This window comes from Neopsephotus bourkii, unplaced genomic scaffold (assembly GCF_033783945.1).
Source record: "Neopsephotus bourkii isolate Nb327-2 ecotype Australia unplaced genomic scaffold, CSIRO-AGI_Nbou_v1 NB_739, whole genome shotgun sequence".
In the NCBI taxonomy this organism is placed as follows: Eukaryota; Metazoa; Chordata; class Aves; order Psittaciformes; family Psittacidae; genus Neopsephotus; species Neopsephotus bourkii.
Genome location: NW_026901237.1, coordinates 2173128 through 2196547, shown reverse-complemented (window position 1 = coordinate 2196547; position 23420 = coordinate 2173128). Strand labels below are relative to the sequence as shown.

At 42.1% G+C, this 23420-nt stretch overlaps 1 protein-coding gene across 3 annotated transcripts in view; it reads right to left on the bottom strand.

Annotated features, from left to right (window-relative positions):
* The window catches only part of PCCB (propionyl-CoA carboxylase subunit beta), a 34475-nt gene extending 13419 nt beyond the window's left edge, over nt 1-21056 (bottom strand). The window contains exons 1-6 of one of the 3 annotated variants that reach the window (XM_061354499.1): nt 20934-21056; nt 9612-9731; nt 7346-7414; nt 5374-5430; nt 1958-2071; nt 228-338 (exon numbers count right to left, since the gene is read on the bottom strand). In XM_061354499.1, the coding sequence (XP_061210483.1) occupies nt 228-338; nt 1958-2071; nt 5374-5430; nt 7346-7414; nt 9612-9731; nt 20934-20990 (528 nt within the window). In that variant the 5' untranslated portion in view covers nt 20991-21056. Of the gene's footprint in view, nt 1-227; nt 339-1957; nt 2072-5373; nt 5431-7345; nt 7415-9611; nt 9732-11647; nt 11848-20933 lie in introns of those variants that run through there. The other 2 variants (XM_061354498.1, XM_061354500.1) reach the window with 2 other exon arrangements.
* Nucleotides 21057-23420: the final 2364 nt, after the last annotated feature.

The following is a 23420-nucleotide window of genomic DNA, read 5'->3' as shown; positions in this document are numbered from 1 at the left end:
CAGCCCCAAAATAAGAAAACAATAGAACATTGGGGAAAAAAAGTCTTTAAAATCCTTAATGCGTTATATTAAAAATGCAATTAGCCACAAGTTATTTGGGAAAGTTTTTCTTGACTTTTAATTAAGAATAAACTTAATCCAAAGAGGTGACTTCAAAAACCCCTTCCTGTGGAGTTAGTGTCTGATCAATGTTACCAGCCGCAGGGGAGGATGCACTCCACTCTTACCTTTACCATGAACGTGAAGTCAGTTAAAGCAGGTGAATACACAGCTCCACCAGCGCAAGGACCCATAATGAGGGAGATCTGTGGAACTACCCCAGAACACAGAACATTCCTCTGCAATAGAGAGGGGAAAAAAAATTAAATAATTTAGTTTTACAAGGGGGAAGAAAAAAAAAAAGGAAGCCTCTCTTTAAGTCTGTGCACAGATTCTGCAAGAACACACAATCACACACCGGAGAGGACAGCTTGCTTCAGCTAGCGGGAGACAAACATCTACAGAAAACACCTTGATGCAAATGTAACCAAAATAATGTTGTCGCTTTAGTTTTGCTTCCTTCTGTTCCCATACATTTGATCTCATACACCATACAGTGACTGCAAAGGAAGTTGCGATATGTGACCTCAACAGCTGCTGCAGAGGCAAAAACTGCACTGAGCCTGGAGTGGCGAGATGTGTACCTATCTCAAATGTGAACACACCGGTACACTACCCCTCAGAGGTAGAAGTAAGCTTTACTAACCAACTTTGGCAGAGGTTCTTTTAAAATCAAGATTCCTGCACTGGCTCAAGTTTGACACAATGGTGAATTAACTGCCGTCCACCAACAGGGATGGATGTTGTCCAAAAACTGTTTACACTGCTCATTGATCAACTGGATTACAACTGACTTCTGTAACTGCTCAGCTACATCATCCCAGATTGCACTAATCCATAAGGGTGCAAGCAGCTGACTAACTTGTCATCCCACCTGCTCGCATTCCTACTGAAAGCACAGTCATGTTTATGTGCTCTGTATCTAAAGCAATGTGCTTTGGTAGGCATATAAAATAATGTCATTCTGGCAAAAAAAAAAAAAAAATCAGTTGCATTTCTAGAGGAAAAATTCTTGCATTAGCCACAGAAATACTGTACAAAAAGCAAACTTTCACCAGTGCAATCAGTACTGGAAATCCCCAGATGGTGAGGTTAACACTGTACAGCACACTGTTAGAACAGAAACCTCTGACTTGTGTATTTTTTCCTTTCCGAAAGTTCCCCCCCACACCCTACCACCTTGACAGAACAGGCACTTGGTCCTTCTGTTCAGAGTTTCTCAAGTTTTCTTCAAGCACATAGTATTTGATTTACTTTAAGTCCCTCTTTCTGCACTGGAAATATTCCACCTTTTATCAGCCCTACTAAAAACAAATCTGCTGTGTGAAATTCTTAACATGTCTGTATTTCAGAGGAGACACAGAGACAGCTGGTGGTGGATCACAACCATCACTCACCTAACAAACCACCCTCTGAACTACAGCATGTCCACCTGTCTCAAATGGGTAAACACTTGAGATAAATCACATCCCAACATAGACAACCCATACTTTAGTGTAAATCAGAAAGCTAAACAGTTAGAGATTTCTTCCAATTAAATGTACTGCTTATTCTTCCATCCTTATGGCATAGCTCCCTATATAGTGCAGCTCCTACAAGGCTTTTCATTGGATCACATCATTTTACAAGGCTCAGCATTACCCTTAATAAATGGGTAAATGGAATTAAGCAGTATGGTAACTTGTCCAAAGCCAAGAAGAGAACCAAGACGACAGTCCATGTCTCACAAGCCCTTGTATATGCTGTTTCATTCACTAGGTAACAGTGGCCGAAAAAGGATGATGATAACCTAAAAGCTTGCTTACTTTGGCCATCTCCGTGGATGTGAAGCTTCCTGCTCAATCACCAGTCTACTTACCAAAAATATGTCTGCATAGCCTGCCAGGGACTCCACTCCTTCCTGGATACGGGCTCCTCCAGAGTCATTTAGCCCAATCACAGGTGCTCCAACCATAGCAGCTTGATCCATGACCTAGTATGAATACAAACTCCTCATTACTGACCTAGGTAAGCTAAAACCCCAAAATGAAAATCCCCTAAAAAAAAAAAAACTATTAAAAAAAAATTATCCCTATGTGCCAGAATCTGAGTTGCCTACATAGCACTCGGCTTCTCTGTATTAACTATCATAGTCACTAACTGCTTACTGAGGTATCTCATTTTGACTCACTTAGACTGGAGGCTAAAAGATACACATATAATCTTTCCCAAGACCTTTCATATTTACCTGCCTTACCAGTCATGCATCTCCATACTTACTGTATTACCCAAACCCTGTGCCAAGTGACAGGATCACAGGAGTTTGGACCAGAGAAGACCAATCTATCACTGTTCATAAGAGGTCTCAACTGCACCTTAAACATTCCCTTGTATATGTCTAATCTGATCTTAAAAGTTTATTGCAGTGGTCACTGTAATCTCCCTAAGCAGTATATTCTAATGCTTGATTATCCTTCTTACAAGTTCTTTGAAAAGACTTAACTAAACCTTTCCTCTGTAAATTCAGAAATATTACTTCTTTCTTGAAATACACTAGTCAGGGATAGCAAGTAACTACTTCATTGCCACCATCTTCATAAACATTCAAGTACCTCAAATGTCCCTTCAGTCTTTATATCTTCCTCATGTTTCTAAACTAAGCACCATTCTTTCTACATCCCATTTTCTAGATCTCTGGTCATCTGGTTACATGCCTCAGGATCAATGCTTCAACAGAGGCTTTAAGTGGGAGGATTGAATTCCTTACATTCCTTACATAAAACATCCATGCTTACTGGATCCAAGTAAAAGTTTTGCCATTTTCATAACACTATAGCACTGGCATATTATGTCAAAATCTGCTTTATCTCCCAAATAATTTTCTGTCGAAGTACACAATGTCAGCCAATCCCCATTTTGAGTTTCAAAGTTGCTTTTCCCTGCCTGGTATTAGCCCTTTCAATCATTGTTACAAGATCACATCTGATTTCAGACAATCTTTAATTAATTACGTTTTGTAAAACTTCAGTCCTGTATTTTAGACTACTGTGTTTCTTGGCAATATAAATGTCCAGGTTGATGCTGCAGGAACCACGCTTGGTCCTGTTCAATCAATGGCATCACAGCAGTACCAACATTCCAGCATGAATCGGTGATAATTATCTCTGTCTAGTTCTAGAGTGGCTTTGTTCCTCCCTGCAGTCATTCAATGCAAAACAGGGGTTCTTCATGCTTTGTGCCTATATGTTCATTTATAAAGTGAAACATCCCAGTGGCAGACACACGGAATGACTTTACAGTTTAAATACAAATCCACATTTAGAAAGCATCTGTGTAGATTGCAAAGAGAGGCTCTGTGAGCCATGAGTGCCCTCCTTTGCTTATGTGAATGTTACACAAGGCATTAGCAAATGCCTTATTAAAGATCCGTTGAGTCACAGTTATTGCTTCTTCCTAGAAGGCCTGTTATCCTATTACAACAGGTTAGTGACAAGTTCACTGACACAACTTTGCTGTTTTCCAGGGAATTACATATGGATTAATTATTTATTTCAAGGCTTTTCCAGACACTGAAGTTCTTCCTAAATCACACATCAAAATGCACATTTAGACTACTAAAAATGTGTTCATATATTTGAGACCAGACATTTATTTGACATACTAGTATTTGTACGGAACATTTCAGAACTGATTCTCAAAACCACTTTTCTTCATCTCACAGATTCAACAATTGCCTTGAAACACAACATCATAGAAGCCCAGACATATATATGCTTTAAAGCGTTCCCCACCACAAGCAAGCACCTGTTACTCTTAAAAGAGCCACACAAAGTCTCTGCTGCTCAGGAAAACCATTACAAGCATTTAACTGGGTGTGAAAGACCACAAAGCTCTTCTGCAAAGGCAACTGGAAATCTGTAGCCCAAACCTACCCAGCCTGCCTGAAGCTTCACTGCAAGATGCCAAATCCTGCTACCCCTCTGCAGCTTCAGGCAAAACTCCCAAGTGGCAAACGATAATCACCAACAGGGCACATCTCCAGGAAAGCCCAGCCAAAGGAGAACAACTTCACTTCCATGTTCCATAACATTTCACAACTCTTATGCCACTGATAAGGTTTGCAGGAGCCAAGATCATCTCTCTCCTAACAGATTTTTGCTTCCCAGAATTGAGCCCAGTAAGAACTCAGAGAAGCCATACAGATACCACACCACCCTGCCAGCCTCTTCTCAACTCTGCACTGCACAGGCTGCAGCCTCAAAGACTCTGAGCCCCAAAGCAACCGATGCATTCAGGGCCTTTGAACTTCAGAAGCTACCACTGACACTGATGCCAACCAAGAACAGTACCAGCTAGGAAGGACTCACATTTTTCTCTAGTTCTGCTATTTGTGCTCTCCCTGGTTTTTTAGAGATAAGAGACAAAAGAACCATCAGGAAGCATCCTACCATTTCAGTACCATTACAGCCCTTCACAAAGCTTCAGTGTAAAAGGGTTGATTCTCTGAATCAGGGTAATATCAAGTCTTTCCCAATATATCAAGTCTTAGTAAAGCCAAGTTGTTATTATCGAGCCCAAAGTCTTTGTGTTTTTCAGTTTTATACCTCCTCACTGCTGAGGAGCCTATGCCAAAAAAAGTACTTATTTCCATCAAGAGAAAACACCTTGGGCATCAAAAAACCTTGTTTCTGATTCATTAGCAAGAAAATTTGGGAAGTTTTCACCAGTCCACACCACTGAACACTCACGCATGAAAAAGGTCTCTTCCTCCTTATGGGATTCAAATACCAGCTTTTCCAATGAAACAAGCAGACAAATGAGAATAAATGACCACAAGTGCCTGATAACAGAAGCTCTGAGTATCAAGGTGACCTCTAAGTTGTAAAACTGTTTCTCTTTAGATTGTTTACTTGTTACATTTGTTTTTTATAAATACCACACACTTCCACATAGCATTTCACATTTCTCCAGCAGACAATGACTAGTTAATTCATATTTGTACTTTGCAAGTCTCTCTTGCCTTTTACAGCACAGTAGAAAGCCAGCTTTTGTTAAACAAGGTATTACTTGAAAAAGCTCTCTTATACCTGAAAGGTTTCCAAAGGGTACTCTCTGCTCACCTGTGCTTTCACATCTGAACTGCCATGAGGAGGCAGGTATTTTCAGGTTGCCAAGACACATGCCAGAGTCCACTGAAGTCAGTTACAAATTATGTTCTCCAAAGTCATTAAGACAAGAGATTGAGAAAAGGACACTGACAATTTTTCTGGTTTATTTTCACCTGTGAAATATTACCTTGCAGATCTTCTGGGCATGAGCTCCAGATAAACTGCCTCCAAATACAGTAAAATCCTGGAGGGAAAACAAATTTTCAGATTAGGGGGAAAAATAAAATCATTTAAGTAAAAACACTGCAAGTAAATCTAGTACAATCCTACAATGCTCTATATTTGGCATGCTGTTCCAAACAACCAGAATCCCTCAGTGCAGCCTGCAGATCAATCCTACTCTATTCAAACCTCCTTACAAGGAAAAAGATCTATTAGATGTATTTGCCAGTGGATTCCATGTTGAAATCACAAACTTAGTTTTGCTCCCTCCCTTTTTTTCCTCCCTACAGAAACATTCTCTCTTTCTACAAATGTATATTCCTTTTTTATCAGTATTATCAATAGTGGAATAGTCTGGGGAAGTTTCACCTGTGAGGAGGGTCTCACTGCAAGGGGCAGTGGCAAGACATGCCCGCAAACAGGCTGAAGTAAAAACCTGAAAATACACGCCATTGTTCTGTACTCATGAGTTATGCTTCAAGAGTTGATAATTCTTTTATGAGTGCTATAGGGACTATGTCAGCCAAAACTTCATTACTGGTGCTACCCCTAAGCATGAGCAGTAAGATCTTTAACAAGCAATATGAGGCCCTAGGACTGACCCAGAAGAAAAAGGGGACATTGACATCTACTGGCACCAACAGAGCCCAAAGCCAACTTGTGGCGAGTTTGTCTGATGTATTCCCACCAAGTCTTACTCTCAGATAAGCTCTAAAAACTGTGGATGACAAGTAGCAGTTAATTCAAAAAGGAAGGAACATCTTAGGTGGTATCTCAATTTGGAGGGGGAAAAAGGTCTTGAAACATGAGAAGTGTATCATGAAGGGGCACATTTAAATTCTTTTAATATAAAAACTGCCCTCTACTTGTGTTCTTCTAAAATTTAGGTCTGTGTTCAGTTCCTGTCTTATGTTCAGGCCCACGTAACAGTGCCCTTCCTTGGAAGAACTACATATCCAAGAAAAAAAAGCAGGGTGTATGACTTTCTCCAAGGTCACACAGAAGCAATCATTTTAGCCATGACAGCAAACTGAACAAAGGCTACTTTGTGGCCCAGAACAGAACAGCAGTTACCAATGATCTGAAAGAAAGCCTCTCTTTCACAGTGTTAAGATGAACCAAAACAAACATCTTACCTATAACGATTCCCCTAAAATATTTTTATTGAAACATAGAAAGCATATCTTAACATTAAAAGGATACTTTATGTTTCTATTTATATACTATCTATCACAATCCCTTCAACTATTCAGAGTCTGAACCTGAGAAACAATTCAAGGTTGCTCAAGTGCCTTCTGTCATGAATTCCACTCATTGCAACTCCAGTTGCCATCTCCAGCAAACAGCCCCCATTCTGCAGTCTGAAACGCAGAAGACAGTTCTTGGAACTTGCAAAGCCTTCCACTGACACTTGCAGATCTCCACATGCCTGCAGGAGCTCATCCACACACATGCAACTGGAGAGACAGAGTCAAAGCTTGAAGTCGATTTAAGCACACAGTGCTCAGTCACTGACTTCCCCATTAATTCACTTCTTGGTTATCAAAACTGCGGTTCTAGAGGACTCCTCCAGTCTCTCAGCATGTCAATATCTAATGAAGTAATAACACTTTGTCTTTTCAAAACATTCCCACTGGCTTTGCATTCTTTCAGATTTTCACCTTGCCTTCATCACAACTGCTTCTATCACTCAACAAAAGTTTTAGAAATGCTTTTCTTGCTGCTGCTTCTTGTCTGAAGGTGCCCTGCTTCCTCCCACAGGATGTTACATCTGTCTTGAACTTATTGCTAGAAGGTGAACAGGTACATTATTACATGGCCACATTGATCCTTGGGAATAAATTCACAATATTTGAGTTCATGTTATTTTAAAACAAAACAAAACAACAACAAACAAAAGAAAAAAACACCAAACAAACCAACAAGTAAAACCATACCTGACTGAAAACATAAGCCAGTCTCCCATTAATCCGTCCCCGGCCAGTCACCACACTGTCTCCAGGATACTGCATAAAAAAAAAAACAAATAAATTCATTAAAAGTAATAATTAGAAAAAAAAAATCAAAGCAGTGACAACATCCGCTAAAACCCCCACAAACTTATACTGAATACCAAGTCAAAGGCTGATTCTCAGAGAGGACTAGCCTTACCTGTTACAAGTATTATTTGTGTATTAGTGTTAAGATTACTGAACTTCACAGTTCCCTTTTGAATTTCAGCACATCTAGAGTTAAAGCAAATTCATGTCCTTAGAGACAGGATGTACCTTTTAACAGAACCAATTGATGTTTTTTACAGAATGGACATGGAACACAAACCTTTCTTGAGGTGTTGATGCAGGGGGGAAAAACAACCTTGGAAAGGTCAAAAACACTTCAACCTGACCTGTTCCATTTGCCATCCTGTAAATAAGGGAAGAAGAAAGAGCTGGAAGAGGAAATGGAGCCTGTAAATCTTAAGATCTCTTACCTTTGTTTCACTTTTCAGTAAAGGAAATACACAGAAATCTTTCAAGACAAGAATAGAGAAGGAACTTTATGGGCTGTCTGTCACAAAGGAATTCCAAATATTTAAATGCTTCTTACTGTTTAGTATTTAAAAGAATATTTATGCTCAAGGTGATCTGTATTCAGGAAGGTCATACAAGTCTGGGGAGTTCTCTCAGGCTGCACAGACAGCACTGCTACCAACCCATAGTTCTTAGCACATAGAACAGCAGAAAACACACCTGTAGTTCCAGATGCTGCCTCATGCAGATGATTCCTAAAAGCCCAAGCAGCCTGCAAAGTGGCCTGAGTGTAAGTACAGGTCTTGCCCTACCTTCAGGAAGTTCCAGGAACTCTGAGAAATTCAATGCTAAGCTAATATTCCAGCTCACTGGCCACAGTTAGGTCATCTGTTGTGAAACCCTACTCTGTAAACACAATATGCAGCTCACCAAAAGGTAAATTCTGAAGGACAAGGAAAAAATTAACCCTCTTGTCAACTCTCAGGACTCAGCCACTCCTCATCTCTTCAGAAACAGCCATTTGTTATCGTCATTGGGGGATGCAGTGCTGAGTAGCACGATGAGAGGCAACACTGCAGTTATTTGAGTTTGCTAGAGAACAGAGGGGGAAAAAGTACTTAAAGAAAAGAGGTTTGCTCCTATGCTCCCTGAGAGGAGAGAAGGTCTAACATGACATCCTTCTTAACACATCCCATCAGACTCCTGGCTACTAAACCAACACCAAATTCTTCACCTTTGCCAGTTCCCAATGCCCCAGCTGCTCATGGTGGAAGCCTGCTGAACCCTCCCTCATCTAAAGGATGCAGCCCTGCAACTTGAAGGACTGAAAACTGATGAACTAGTTTAATAACCGTATAAACAGAACTTAGTCATTGTATGCAGCATGGGGCAGTGGCACATACAAAGCAGGTTCTCACCACACACTAAATCAGAACGCTCCACAGCAAATAGGGCCTTTTGCTACAGGAAGATACACACTGACCAGGCTCATGCACACATCCCAGCATGTTCATTGTCCTTTCTGTACTAAATCACAACAAAATATTTTTCCCATGTAGTAATTTATCAGGCATCAATGTTACAGTGAGAGACTTTAGGGAGCCGTAAATTTTCCCTCTATGTAATGAGCCTCATGTACCATTTCAATTTATGATACACAGCTGTGTATCTGAAAGTTTGCTACGCAGAATTTTGCTACACAGTTTTCAGACTTGCTAACACACTAGGATGAATGCTTGAAATTCCTAACACAGCAGATTTTAAGGCCCTAAAGGATTTTATTACTCTCTAGCTTGGCTAGATCCGAGTTATTTAATTCTATAACTTGGATGTCACCTGCAGGGAGGCACAAGTATCTACCCATGTTTATTCTTCATACGCATCTTGATTAACAAAGTTTTAACATCAAAGCTCTGCAGCTTCCTCTATTATTTAAAATACAAATTAAGACAGTATCCTAGAGGTATCTGACCTTAAAAAAAAAAAAAAAGGTATCAAGTTTAGACAGTGGGAAAGTAAACCAGGTAACCTCTTAAAGGGAAACTGAGAGAAAATTTGGAAAACAAAAACTAAATAAAACAATTAAAAGAGATTACATGTGAACAGAAAAGCCTATTTTCCATCAACCAGCTGGCTGGCTAAATGGCTAAAGAACAGAGGACAAAGAAATAAGAGTTATATGAAGTAAAATTACCTTATTCTTACTAGAGTCCATCCCAAAGTCAGAACACCTGTGTTCCACAAACATATCATATTCATCAAAAGTGTCAGGGTCCAACAGCAAAAGAATACGTTCCCTTGCAGTCAGCTTTCCCTGAAACAAAACAAACAACAATTACTACAGCCATGAGGTGGTTCTGGCTCAGTTTACTGACCACCAGCAGATACAGTTTAATCAAACATGGCCTCACTTCATTTGATACATTTGGCCCATTAAAAACAAACATCATGCAAGCCACACTTTGAAAAGGCTGACTACTGGAGCAGCACTACCACAGGATAAAGGAAACCATACCAGAGTCTTTTCAACAAGATCTAATAGCATCACAGCTATTTTTGCCTACACATTTAAATGCCACTATTAAGGTCTTTGTTCTATTAAACATGGAACTCTTCCACAGCTAAACCAGTCCTCACCAACAGTTCAAGGCTCAGTTCACTATGCTCTATATCAGATCACAGCAAATTCTGACAAAATCCTTTTGTTTTGCTCTTTTTTTGGTTTTGGTGGTTTGTTTTTTTTCTGTTGGACACTGGTATGAGCAAAAGTAGAGTAAAATCCAAGACAGTTATCAACTGACCAGACACGCATTGTCCCTTGCTCAGTAACAATGATGCAGGAATAAATGACTGCAAAGTTCTTTTTATCTTAACCTTCCAAACAAATGTGTTATGTCCAGCCCAGGTAAGCATCTGTCTACAAAGCTCAGGGCAGCTGGGTTATCTTCTTTAAAGGATGCTATAACCCTATCTAAACATGACATTAAAACATAGCTTGGCTTCTCTACAAAACTTCTGACCACTAAGTCAGAAAGTTCATGAAAATCAACAAATGCAGCAAAGACTAACATAAGCCAGAGATTTAGTTTACATAAAACATAAGATGTTTGAGGCACCCCAAGATGCAGAAATAACTGCATAATGATCTACCGCAAGGCATCCCTGCCCATGGCAAGGGGCTGGAACTAGACGATCTTAAAAGTCCTTCCAACCCAAACCATTCTGTGATTCTGTCAGTATTCTAAACCCATGAGCCTATGAATGTTCAGATGCTCAGTATCCTAAACTTAACTCAGTGAGCCTATGAATGTTCAGATGTTGTATAGCCGCAGGAAGCAAACTGATAATAGGCAAATGATCATTCATGCCGACTTCACATGAACAGCTATCCCCATCTTCTCGATGCCTACAAACCATCATGGTACCACTAGGTCCTTGCACTAAAATTAAAAGACACCCCAGCAAGAAATACCACACAGAAATAGAACTTCATTGTCACCCTCTTCAGTACTGCCTAAAATTTCAATAATGGAAACAAGAGACTAAAAATCCAGCTGTTCTCACCCTTCCCATCTGCCTTATTTCCATTTGTCTTTAACCAGCTTAGATTTGCAACAGCAGTATAAAAGATGACACTGCACTGCACAGTATGCCTCCAAGCCCAACAAAGTATTAAGCAACCTAGAACTTGCATCACATGTTAGGCAGTACCCCTTATACACACACATTATAGACAATCTCGGTGACAAAGCTGAAATAATTTTTTTTCCTGCCTCGAATAAACGGGTAATGCTGTCTCTAATGTCACTTCAGTATAGCTCCACTGCAAAAAAAGGCCTCTGCAATTGAAAAGCAAAGCTGCCCGGGGTTTCGAGGACTTGAGCAACCTGGGCTAGTGGAAGCTGTTCCTGCCCATGGCAGGGGATTGTAACTATACGACCTTAAGGTCCTTTCCAACCCAAACCATTCTGTAATTCTAAGACTCAAGCGTTTTCCGCCTCTGACCGCGGGAGGCCGTTTGAGCCTTGCCAGCGGCACAGCACCGCTCCCTGCCTACCCTGGAGGGTCGGCGTCCGCTATGACTACCCATCCCCTCCCGACCGTGCCGGTCGCGAAGCGGAGACGCCCCGCTACTGAAGCTGGCGGCTGGACGGCCGTGCCATGGCCCCGGCCGGGCGGGAGGGGGGTGCAGCGGGGAAGGGGCTGTTCTCCCCGCCCCCCGCGGCTCACCCGCTTGTGCTGGGCGTCGATGCGGGCCTGGCCGCCCCCAAGCAGCGCGGCGCGGCGCTTCTCCTCGATGCGCTCGGGCACGGAGGGCGGGCGGCCCCCCGAGGCGGCCCGGCACAGGCAGAGCACCCGAGACCCCGCCGCCCGCCGCAACACGCGCAGCGCCGCCATGTCGCGTACCAGCCACGGCAGCGCCTGCGCGCGACCGCAGGGGCCTGGCCCGGAGCCTGCACTCGGCCGTGCCCGGGCACGGCCTCGCTGCCCCGAGCTGCCCGCGGGAACCGGGGCGGGGTTCCCACAGACGGCGGGCCTACGGGCGGCTCGGGGGTACCAGTAAGTGCGGTCCTTCCGGGCCGGAGGCCCTTAAACGGGTAGCCAGTAGCCGGGCGCTGCCGCAAGCAGGCAGCTGCCTGACGTGTAGGCCGGGTTTCCTCAGCCGAGTTGTTAATGGCTTTTGTCTTTGCGCAGGGAAGCTTTCCGACAGAGCAGTATGAAAATGCATCATCTCTTCCCGGTCTCCTTTGCCTCTTTTGTGGACATACTGTTTTGGCTTCCGGAAAACCACAAGGACTTTGGAAAACTGGCTTTTCAGAAATGGAGCCGGCAAGCAGAAGTGTTTAAAGATTAGCTGCCCTCTCTTTGTTCTGAGTGCTAGAAAGTATTTCTCACGAAAACACTGTCCTTGTGATACATAGGCACTGATTCTCCCCCTATTAACGGGCAGTCTGGCTCTCGTCACATCACACTTCCACAAGGATGAAGAAAATAAAGACCTCCGTAAAAAGGGAGAGGATTAGGGTGTTCGGGGAATACACATTTGCGCAGACCAAGTGACCTAGCTGCAGCGTATCCGCAATCCAGAGATCTGATGTCATCGCTTCCCAGGCAGTTGCCTGCTCTGCAAAAGCAGCCGTCTGTATATAGCAGATCATTTGTTACCCCTGTAGCCCACTTCAGCTGCCGACGACCAAGAAATAACAAGTCAGTGGAAAAGAACTGAGCTAGCCCTAGATGAATATTGCCTTACATGCACAGACACTTAAGCACAAAGGAGGACACAAGCATGGCCCTATACATAACACAACGGTGATTCTGAAGAAGAATCTCCAAGAATGGAAATTCTTGGATTACATGGCATATATAAACTGGCATATAAAAATACATTTTGAAAGGGTTCTCAGACTCCAGTCCAGCCTCCTACTCAGAGTCAACACTGAATTCATACCAGTTTTCTCAGGGCACCATCTGGATCTTAAAAGTCTGCAAAGATTTGGCCTGATGGAGAAACTAATTCCCCTCCCACCCCTTCTATTAAGTAGCAACCTTGCCCTGTTTCAGTTTAAGATAACCGTCTCTTACCCTGACTAGGCACTTCAATAGAGAAGTTAGGAAAGACGAAGGCCAGTCCCTCAGCCTCTCCACCCAAGGGAAGTGCTCCAGCCCTTCACCACCATGCTATCTCTCCTCACCATGATGTCCCAACCTAGGTACAACTGTACAGCAAGAGATTGTCAAAAACCTTGCACAAATCAAGGTAAATGACATTCATTGTTCTTCCCTCATCCACAGAGCTAGTCACCTCATCACTAGAAGGCACTGAGGTTGGTCACATGCGATTTACCCTAGATTAATCTATGTTGGCTATTACTGAACACCTCCTTCCTGTGCCAGAAAAAGACATTCAAGAAGACGTAGTCCATGGTTTTCCTCAGAAAACAAATTGAAGGTGACTGCCTTGCAGTCATCCTCCCCATTTTTTTTCTAGGTGGGTATAACCTCAGCCTTTCCCCAGTTATCAGCGATCTGCCCTGATCTCCAGGACTCCTCTCAGCACACTTGGGTCATTCTGTCTGGTTCCCCCAGACTGTAGCTGTCAGACTTTCTCAGTAACTGCCAACTCAATCATCCTCCACTACTGGTAATCCCTGCCTGCAGGCACAAAGGCCTGGGGACGTCTTGTCAGTGAAGACCAAGACAAGGAAGGCATTGAGTACCTCAGCCCACACCTACCTAGCATGAGACTGTTTCAACCCCCAGCCAGAGTAACTGCAAAATGTTATTAGCTGCATTCCTGCTTATCTGTGAGATAGCTGCTCCCCTGCATCAACTGAACAGACACTTAACACTCCCCATCAGGCTCAGTGAAAACCCAAGGAGGGTTCCCTGATCACAAAATAGCCCAAGCAGGAAACAGACAACAGATGTTTGAAGCAAAAGCCTCCACTGTCCCTCAGTGGGAAATGGTCGGTTAGGTATCACTCAGGCTGGCTACTGCAACTTTAGAAATGAAAATAATCACTATTCAGAACATGGGTCTCAAGCAAAAAGGGTTAAAAATCTACATTCTGGGTACAGAGAGGTTTCAAAAAGAGCCCATCCTGGAAAAGAGAGGTGGCATGCCTCAACAGCATGGCAATAGGAGTTACTAGAAAAAAAAAAAAGAAAAAGGCATTCTTCAGATAGTTGAAGCTCTGCCCAAGAGAGAAGCACAGGGTAAAACAGAATTGTAAACTATTGCTGGTTACATGTGAAAAAAAAACAGAGTGAAGAGGCTAAGAAGTACTCTTAGGAACAGCTTGCTACAAGTAGGAAAGCTAGTAAATACTTTTTCCAAATACCTGAGAAAAAGGAAGCATGCCAGAAAATCTGGCGATGAGACACATCAACATTAAAGGGATTACTCAGAGCCTATACAACCATGGCAGAAAAGTCTATTTTGGGGTTTGGTTTTTGTTTGTTTTGGTTCTTTTTCCCCCATCTAATTCAGTGCAAAAGAACTTGAGAAAATTTCTGTGCCAAACCCCATTTTTATTTGACAAAGGGATACATTGGAAGTCCTGCTTCACCCTGAACAGCAGAAAATTAAGCTATAAAAGAAATCATTAACACTAACAAGTCTCCAGGACTTATTTTTCACCTTGGTGTTAGAATTCAGACATGAACTAGCTTCAGTAGCAAGTCTTGCTACTACCTCATATGGCAGGTGCCTACTGCAATGCCAATTTTTAAGACAGCCGTTAACAGATCGAAGGAAACTGCAAACCTGTAAATCCAATATGAATTATGAAGCAAAGTGGAAAAAAAAATACCAAACAAAGCACCAAAACACCCCCACACCCAACTAAACCCCAGTGTTCATGAACATGCAAATAAATAGGACATACCATGGAGGAATTGACACAGGTTTTGTACAGAAAGTCATGCCATGCAGACCTAGTAGCCCTATTTAATGAAGTCAAACACCCACGCCAGAGATTCATTTCATATACTAGGGCTTCCAGAGGCTTTTGAGTGTCCCTTATTAGAACCTCTTAAAACTAAGTTGCCATTAGATTAAAAGGAAGGTCCTGTCACACAGGACAGTTGTTCAGGAAATTAAGAGTGAAAAGCAAATTTTCAGTGTGAAACAATTTAACTAGCAAATCACACTGGGCTCTTGAGCTAGGACATCTTTTGTTCCTTGCATTGAGATCTATTCTTTTTAACACAACCATGAAAGATCTGGAAAAGGCACTTTGTAAGGTGCAATTTCCTCTCAAGACCAAAAGATCTGCTTAACAGTTATGATGCTGGGCTGAAAAAGAAAAATAAAAAAAATCACTGAAGGACCTCACAGAGTGGAGAGAGAGAAGTTCAAATAGATGTCAAGTGAGGCACTATGGAAAAACAATCCCAAGACCACATACACCTTGGGCGCTTGAACTGTTTGGTACTAAAATAAACAAGTTTATAATACCTCTAGAAAAACATCAGCTTGATTTTCAATAATGGTTAAAAAGTAAACTAAATATTAGTAATGATTGCTAAAAAGAACAAAATAAAAAATATACTATGCTACAAAATACCTATATGGTAAATCCACATCACCAACACTGCATGCAGCTCTGGCCCTCCATTGCACTTTGCGCCCCCCTCTTGAAAATGAGATACACAGATATGATTCTATGTATTCTCTAGTGTATATATACATACATATATACACACACACTCAGAAAGACAGCAAAAAGAACAGAGTTCACTGAGGGTATGAAGCAGCTTCTGCAAAAGAATCAAATAAATAGTCCTCAGCCTAGAAAAGGAACAGCTGAGGTAGAATGATGGACACCTGCAAATCAGCAGTAACATGAAAGGGGGGGGCATGGGGATTGATCCTTCACCAGCTATTTCAACACAAGCATTATTGGCTTCAGCTGGAACAGGCAGATAGATGATCTGTTACAAAGAGGTACTTCTCCATACCACATAGCTGAACTAAGCAGCTACTTACAACAGGGTACCCTGTGTGCTAAAAGGGTTTGGAAACACTTATCTAAGGCTATAAAATGCAAACATGTCACTTTGCTCTTTGAAGGTTAAGACACAAATTGTTGGAAGACTATGCTAGGAAAATAACACTATATGCTTACTATATGATTAGTGTTTTCTACATATTTGTCATTGCCTGCTTTTTGAAGCAGGATACTGGACTTCAGTTCTGACACAGTCCTATATTGTTAGAACTGTTTAGTTAGAGATTGTCTCAGAGATGCAATAGAACACAAAAATTCTTCAAGCAGTTTCTCAAGAAGCCCCCACAATGCAATTCAGTGAAAGAGAAAGTATTCTGAGGCCAAATCCATGTACAAGAGGACTTTTAACTATGAGAAAACAGTCTCCTGTTATTCAATTTTCGCATGTTTGGTCAAATAGTAATTTGTGTATATTTTTTGTAAACAGAAGTAGCCAATAAAAAAAAAACAGTTCCACCATTAATTTGTATGCCTGTAAGAAATAGTCCAAGGTCAGTGTTGGTTGATTTGTTAAGTCAGAGGGGTAACTCAAGTGTATGAAGTGTATAGATTCTTATTCTGAGGTAAGTATATACAGTAGCATTCTTACTAAACCCAAATTAAGCTGGAACACGTGCAGAGCTGAACCAGTATTTCTACACAGCAGTTTGGCTCAGAATCAGCATGAATACTTAGTGCTAATCCCAGATCATCTCTACTTGCTTTATGATGTTCCAAACTGCACTGAGAGTCCTGTTCTGACAAAACTCCTGCACTCCTGGAAGCTCAGGTTTTGAACTGACTCACAACTCACACCACTGATGAACTGGAGACTCACAAAAATAAGCAGACCTCAGACTAGTTACAAAGCCAAAACTGAATTCATAGATACTAAAAGCCAGAAATGACTGCTGTGATCATGTCAGACATGAGGTTGTCTCGATGAGATACTCTGAATTGTGTATTTTAATCAACTATTAAATACCAGTATTATCTTGTAAAAAGAAAAAAAAAGGGGAGAAAAGAAAACTATGTTCTTTGATAAAAAGAAATAATCAGTCTGTACTATACTGCTTTCTCAAAAACAGCCTGTGAAGATATAATGTTGGTATAATGTTTGTCAGCAGAGTAACTACAAAGTATTGAAAAAAAGCAGTTGAAATTTTTCAGCGTCAAAACAAGGAAAAGCAGCAAGAGGATTAACGATGTATCTGCCATTTGGCAGAAGAGTATTCATTACAGAACAGCAGAAATGCTTTGCTCAAAGAAAAGCTGCACAGAGATCACACGGATCTAAGAAGTCACCTATAGGAAGTCACACTTGCAAGCCCACACAGGGAACAAGGCAGTCAAGGAAACAAGGACAGTGTTTTCCAGTTGTTTATCTGTCCCACTTACAACTAAGACCCAAAAGAGAGAAGTCAGAATATTCCTACTTTAATAACAACAGCATCATCACCACCACGAACCACCAAGCTAAAAACACTCTATTGTTTTGAAAGAGGGGTTCCCTGCATGAGCTTCTATAGTATTTCTTAACCTCACAGTTCAGTGGGCAGTTGGGAAGAGGACCAGAAAGGAAGAGAACCATGTTCCTAGAACCAAAATTCAATGGCTAGCTGCTTGGCAACACCAGTAAGAAAAAAGAAACAGCTTCAGTGAGGAGATGGACTGCTGTGAGCTTTATTGATACCCTTCTGCTTCTAATATGCATGTTAGAAAACTGTTTTGTGATGATTTTGAAAGGTAAGGTAAACAGATTTTTTACACTAGCAACAATAAAAGCTTACTGACACAATTCATGTAAATATCACTACAAGGAAAAAAATAACTGAAAAGGGTACTTTTGTAAATGTGAAGGAGATCAACATAGAACATGTTTAGTATCTGGTGAAAGCTCTCGGATCCAGTTCTGGAAAAAAGCAGGAATCGATCTCATCTGAGAGAGGAGTCGCAAAGAGATACCTCATGACTTCTGCTTATACCTACACAGTTTAACAACAACAGGAGGAACTTGATTACCAAAGATCTAATATGATATGCAAAATACATGATGGTACTTGATGCTGATTCAAATAGAACAATTATCAGGCCAGGCATGCTCACACAGCTGGAGAAAAGCTCTTGCAGCTACACCCGCTGGCCTGTTTCACATTGGGGAAGTGCTGGGAGAACTAAAGGAAAAAGCCATGCTGAATAATAAATACTGGGGGACGTGTCCTATTAATTCAGCCTATGAAAATTCCCTTTAAACATATCACCCACATGAAGTAAGTGAATTGTGGGTGACTGGCTTGTGGAGAACAATAAGCAAAACCCATAACAATAGTGACTTAGTGGGTGGTTTTTATACTGAGATCTCAGGGACCTTTACATTCTTGGCAATAGTCATTCTCAAGCCCTTGTGAATCCAAACCAGAAATAAACTCTTGGTTATTTTCTTGGACTTTCTGAAAAGCAGCAGATAGTTAAAAACCAAAACCAACCAACCAAAAAGAAAACCCCACACAGCTGTGAAGAACTGGTGAGCCTAACAAACATTGTTATAAAACTGTTTGTACAGCGCTGTACGTTTCAATGTTCAACAACGGTGTAGGAAACTTTCTGGCTTAAAACAGGGAATTCCTCTGTACCAGTTAAAATACACATTGTACTGTACTACTCCAGTTCTCAAGCTTGATGATGTAGATGCCCTTTTCCAAAAAAGGCTACTTGCAAAAATACACCCAAATGAAAAAGCAGGAATTGGCTTCTTCATATGTATCTACTTGAATGAAAGGGCTATTGCAGCCACTCCTATAATCTGGAAAAACAGGGTGTCCCCAGATGTGGCACTGCAGGCATGAACTTCTCAAGGATAACAATCCTCAGAGAGAGATCCCAGTAAGAGATCAGTAAGCAACTGGAATACTTAGAAAATGTGGCTGCTCTGGAATAACATGAGAATGCTTTTGAACATAGACGGGCAAAAATAATGGGAAAGTCTACAGTTCATTCATGGATATAAAATAAGGCAAACTCAATGGAATGGGGGGGTGCTAGTATGCTCTGTTTTCCCAGGATTCTGAAGCCATGTCATGCTTAGATACCCCCAACCTCCCCCCTGCCTTGTGCATTTGAGGTTACAAAGCTAAATGGACAATCCTATGAGGAAAAAAAAATAAAAATCAGGGAGAATTACAGATAAACCCTGCACAATTGGCGCAGGTTGTATTGCAGGAGAGGTCCTACAGCTGTGTCTGGTTGGGATGGTAACACGGGTGAGCAGGTAGCCATGGATCACTTCCCAGAAAGCCCACAGGCTTTGCAGAGTGACACTAACAATCATCAGTTCCTTCTGATTGCTTCTTGGCAAAGTTCAATATTTGTCTTTCTTAGAAGCTGTGAGGGTTTGTTGTTGTTCAGTTCTTTTGTAGCTACTATGATTTCACATTTATTAGTGTTCGAGTTAGTTTTTTAATTCATTAATAAAGTTAGCCCAGAAAACATGAGCATCTGTGACTATGTTAGAACTGTTACAATCACTCCAGTCTTATCCTGCCTTTCTTGGCATGATACTCAAAATGCAATGACAAAGAAGGAAACATACAGCAAGTCAAAACAATTAGAAGTAAGTTTGCCATTGTCTGAGGGGAAAAATCCAAACAAATCTCATAACAAAACAACAAACCCCACCAGTTTCTTCATGTGCAAACTTTTCAAAGGTACTGTATGTGGTGAGCAGTATTTTTTTAAAGTGTTCTCAGTTGGTAACTTTCCCTTAAAGGTGCAGCACTGTAGGAATTACACATTTTAGGATGCACCAATTCCACAAGAGAAGGCTGTCCTGATACAGGAAGCATCTTCATCACCTCATATTCTATCTGCCACATTTACAAAGAACCTTCCATTGAGATCTACATGTTTGTAGGGTTTTTTTTTGGTTGGCTGGTTGGTTGGGGGGGGTGTTGGTGCTTGGTTTGTTTGTTTTTATTCAAGCACTGTAGTAAAGTATCAAGGACTTAAAATATAACCCAAGGACATTGGGCATTAATGCAAATATTTGTGTTTGGCAGATTTCAGACACCCTATTCTAACCTAATCTGAATGAAATACCTAGTTCTTCCAAATGCAGCCATGAGCAGAATGTTGGTAGGACCATGGAAATGGAATAGCATCCCTATTCTAACCTTACTCAGATTCATTTTCCATTGAAAAGATGAAGGGATGTAAATCAAGATTAGCATGCAAGCTCAGATTTGAAGCAGTTGAATTAATCCATGACCACAATATGACTGAGGGGCAGTCAGACAGATAGGCAGCTCTACTGAAGGACAGGAATAGGTTTGCGATTGCAGAGTTAACTTACAAGCAGTCTGGTAACCTCTAGAGTGAAGGGACTTGTTTGCTGTCCAACATCAAGGAACTGGGTATGTTGAAACAACAGCAGGTTTGAAATATTGAACTGATTCTCAGGCACAAGGAAAACATAAAAAAACTTCTTGCCTCCCCTAGTTTTTGAAGTGCTTTAGATTAAGTTTTCTAAATAAATGTTCTATCTGTTTTCTTTTGCACTCTACCCTCCCCCTTCTAGATCTCTGGAAATACTATCTCTTCTTCACCAATTGGAAGCAGTCTTTGCTTCCTACACAGGTCTCTTAAAATGATCTCCCAAGGCAGACAGATTCAGGGAGGTGAAAGATGTAACGTGGAAGTAGAAATAAAACCACAGCAGTTGGACATGCAAGAGGAATTACACATTAAGCCCTTCTTCCTGCTACTCTCCCAGCAGAGGAGAGAGGATAGCTAGTGAAGGTTACTTCCATAGGCATATGAAATAGTTTGAGTGTTTCAGGGCTTGTTCAATATTAAACGCATACCACTGGCTGGAAAAGTAGATGAGCAGAGACAACGCTTGTGCTACAGTACTTTCAGTATCAGAAAGCAGCAAAAGTGGCTACTTTTGGAAGGTGAGCCAGGAAAGCCACAGCAAAGTGGGCAAGGCAGTATTAACATTGACAACAAATACAGTCCCAGAGTACCTGAACAAGAAGAGCAGAACAGTAAGGTGCAGCAGCAGGAACAAGGGTGAGCCCCATGACCACTTGCAAGACATCCACAACAATGAGGCAGGTCTAAGGTCAAAGCAGAAAGCCAACAAACAGATGCAGTATAGTTCAGAAAAGGACAGCTTAAAAGCAGCTCCTAAGGCACAACTGAGAGGGCCCAGATGAACTGTCCACATCTAGGCTAGTTCTCAGCAGCCTGATCCAAGGTCACACAGCTGCACCCCATCAGAGCTGGCCTAATGCACAGGCAATCAGCCAGACCCCTGAAGGCAAGGGGAAGAGGTTGTAGAGCTTGTTGGTGCTCTCATATTTAGTCTCACCACTTTATTTGCCCTAGATTTCAAACAGCTGAGGACCTAAACCAAAATGTTTGGGTAGCACGACTCACTCTCCATAATAGCAATGCTGATAGACCACAATCAATAGAGGTAGAAAAAATTACATTTCCTTCTTGGGCCGCACTGTTAGAAACATGAACCCTCTACTTAAGGGTCTGACTAGAAGAAAAGTCAAATTCAGCACATCAGCCAGCAACAGTGGGAAGGAAAAAAGCATTATGGGCTTCCTTTGGCCAAAAGAGTATGACCTAGTCAATCTTGCTATTCTTGCAATTTCAAATTACCATAGTTTTCAAGATTTTAATAAGTTTTACTTGCAGTTCTAGAGCATTTAGATGCAGTTCTTCTTAGATGGAATCCAAACCTACTCATTTAGCTCTATCAGAGAATGTGAGAATAGTGCAGGATAGTGCTGTGGATGGGGTATTGAGGTTTGCTCCTGGAACACTACTGATGGCAACTGTTGAATCCAGCTCATGCATGATACCCAGGAGGAGTGTAGTCCAGAAATTAGCCAAGACTGGTAGAACTCTTTGAATGTTGGGTGTCAAGTCAGTTCCTTGCATAACAGCCAGAGAGCAGTGTGAGATATAGTTGGGAGGGGTTGAGATGAGAGTGTTCAGGACACTTCGTTTGGAGTTTGGCAGAAGATGTGGTGTGTATGAGAATGTGTGCTTGGTGGGAAATTGCTTGAATGTTAATTCGGTTTGTTGGCTTGGTTCAGCACTTAAGGTGTTTCTGGCAGTAAGCTGAAGAAGGAATTGGGACTTTTACAGACAACATACATGTAGGCTGAGGGGGAGAATGAAGATGCTGTGCCGTGAAATAAAGTCAGGTTAGGGACTGAACATGTCCAAGGAGTTATGGTCCATAGATGGCATACTGAGTGTTTGCTGGGAGGCCAAAAGGGACACATGTTAATATGAGGGGGTGTATGTTAATATAAGGGGGTGTATGTTAATATGAGAATATTAATAATATGCATATTAATATGAGAAAAGCACCGAGTGAGCACACAGGGGCTGTATGTGTGCTATGTTAAAATAGCGTCAGGTGGGGAATGAGTTGTACAGCTTGATGAGGACCAGCAATGCTAACTGTGTATTAGCAGTCAAGACGTAAATTCCTTCATTTTGTATACACACTCATTTTGAGTTGGGCTGGAAAGCTGGGGGGCATTCATGAAGAGAACAACAAACAGAAAGATAGAGGTGGAACTCCTTCATTAGGGAGGCTGGAACTAGATCTTAAGGTCATTTCCAACCCTAACTATCCTATGATTAGTTTAATGTGGGTAACTCTAGGTGAACACAGAGAGGGACAACTGGGATAAAAGAGAGGTTCTATCAGATGGTTCCCCAAAAGGCCAAGCACGGAGAGGACTGCTTTGATGGCAAACTGGCCGTGTAGCAACACAGGATCTGGAGATGTGTGAAACGGCCGCAGTGGTGCTTACAGTGGAAATACCAGAAGTTCCTTCCACATGTTCCCAGTAACCTAAAACCTGATGAAGATTAAAAAATATCCCTCCTGTGCCCATATCTTGGTCATACCTGCCAAAACCTGTGGATCCACTGCTGTGTTATATGTTAGGGTCTCCAGAGTGCTGGTATGGGCAGCAAGAACACTTGTGGTAAGCCTCTGTCCACTCAAGCCTTGTGTAGGCAGCTGGCAGTGTCCAGTGGGGCATCCAGACCTCATCTGAGAAGGGTGTGTTTTGCAGGTCCTGTGCCATATCTTCTAAGGACCTCGTAGGCCCTGCAGCTCTCTCACTTTGAAGGTATACAGACTGGACTTGCTCCTTGCCAGGTGGAAGGGGCGGGGGGGGGGCCCAATCGGCACCCCAGCACCTCAAGCCCAGACGGAAACCTGATCTATTTGACAGGCCTGGCTGCAGGTTCCAGGATGACATAAGGCAGAGGCGGAGCTTGAGTCCTCAGCCCGAGAGGTGAGCGGAGGCACTCGCCATGACAGGCGCACGAACCAGTGGCTGTGCCCAGCCGCTCCAGAGGCACGGCTGCCAGTGAGGTGGAGGCCCTGAGCGCACGCATAAGCCTGATCACCCAGGGCACGGGGGCACCACACGCACCGGGGGGGGGCCTTTCCGGCAGCCGACCCCGCC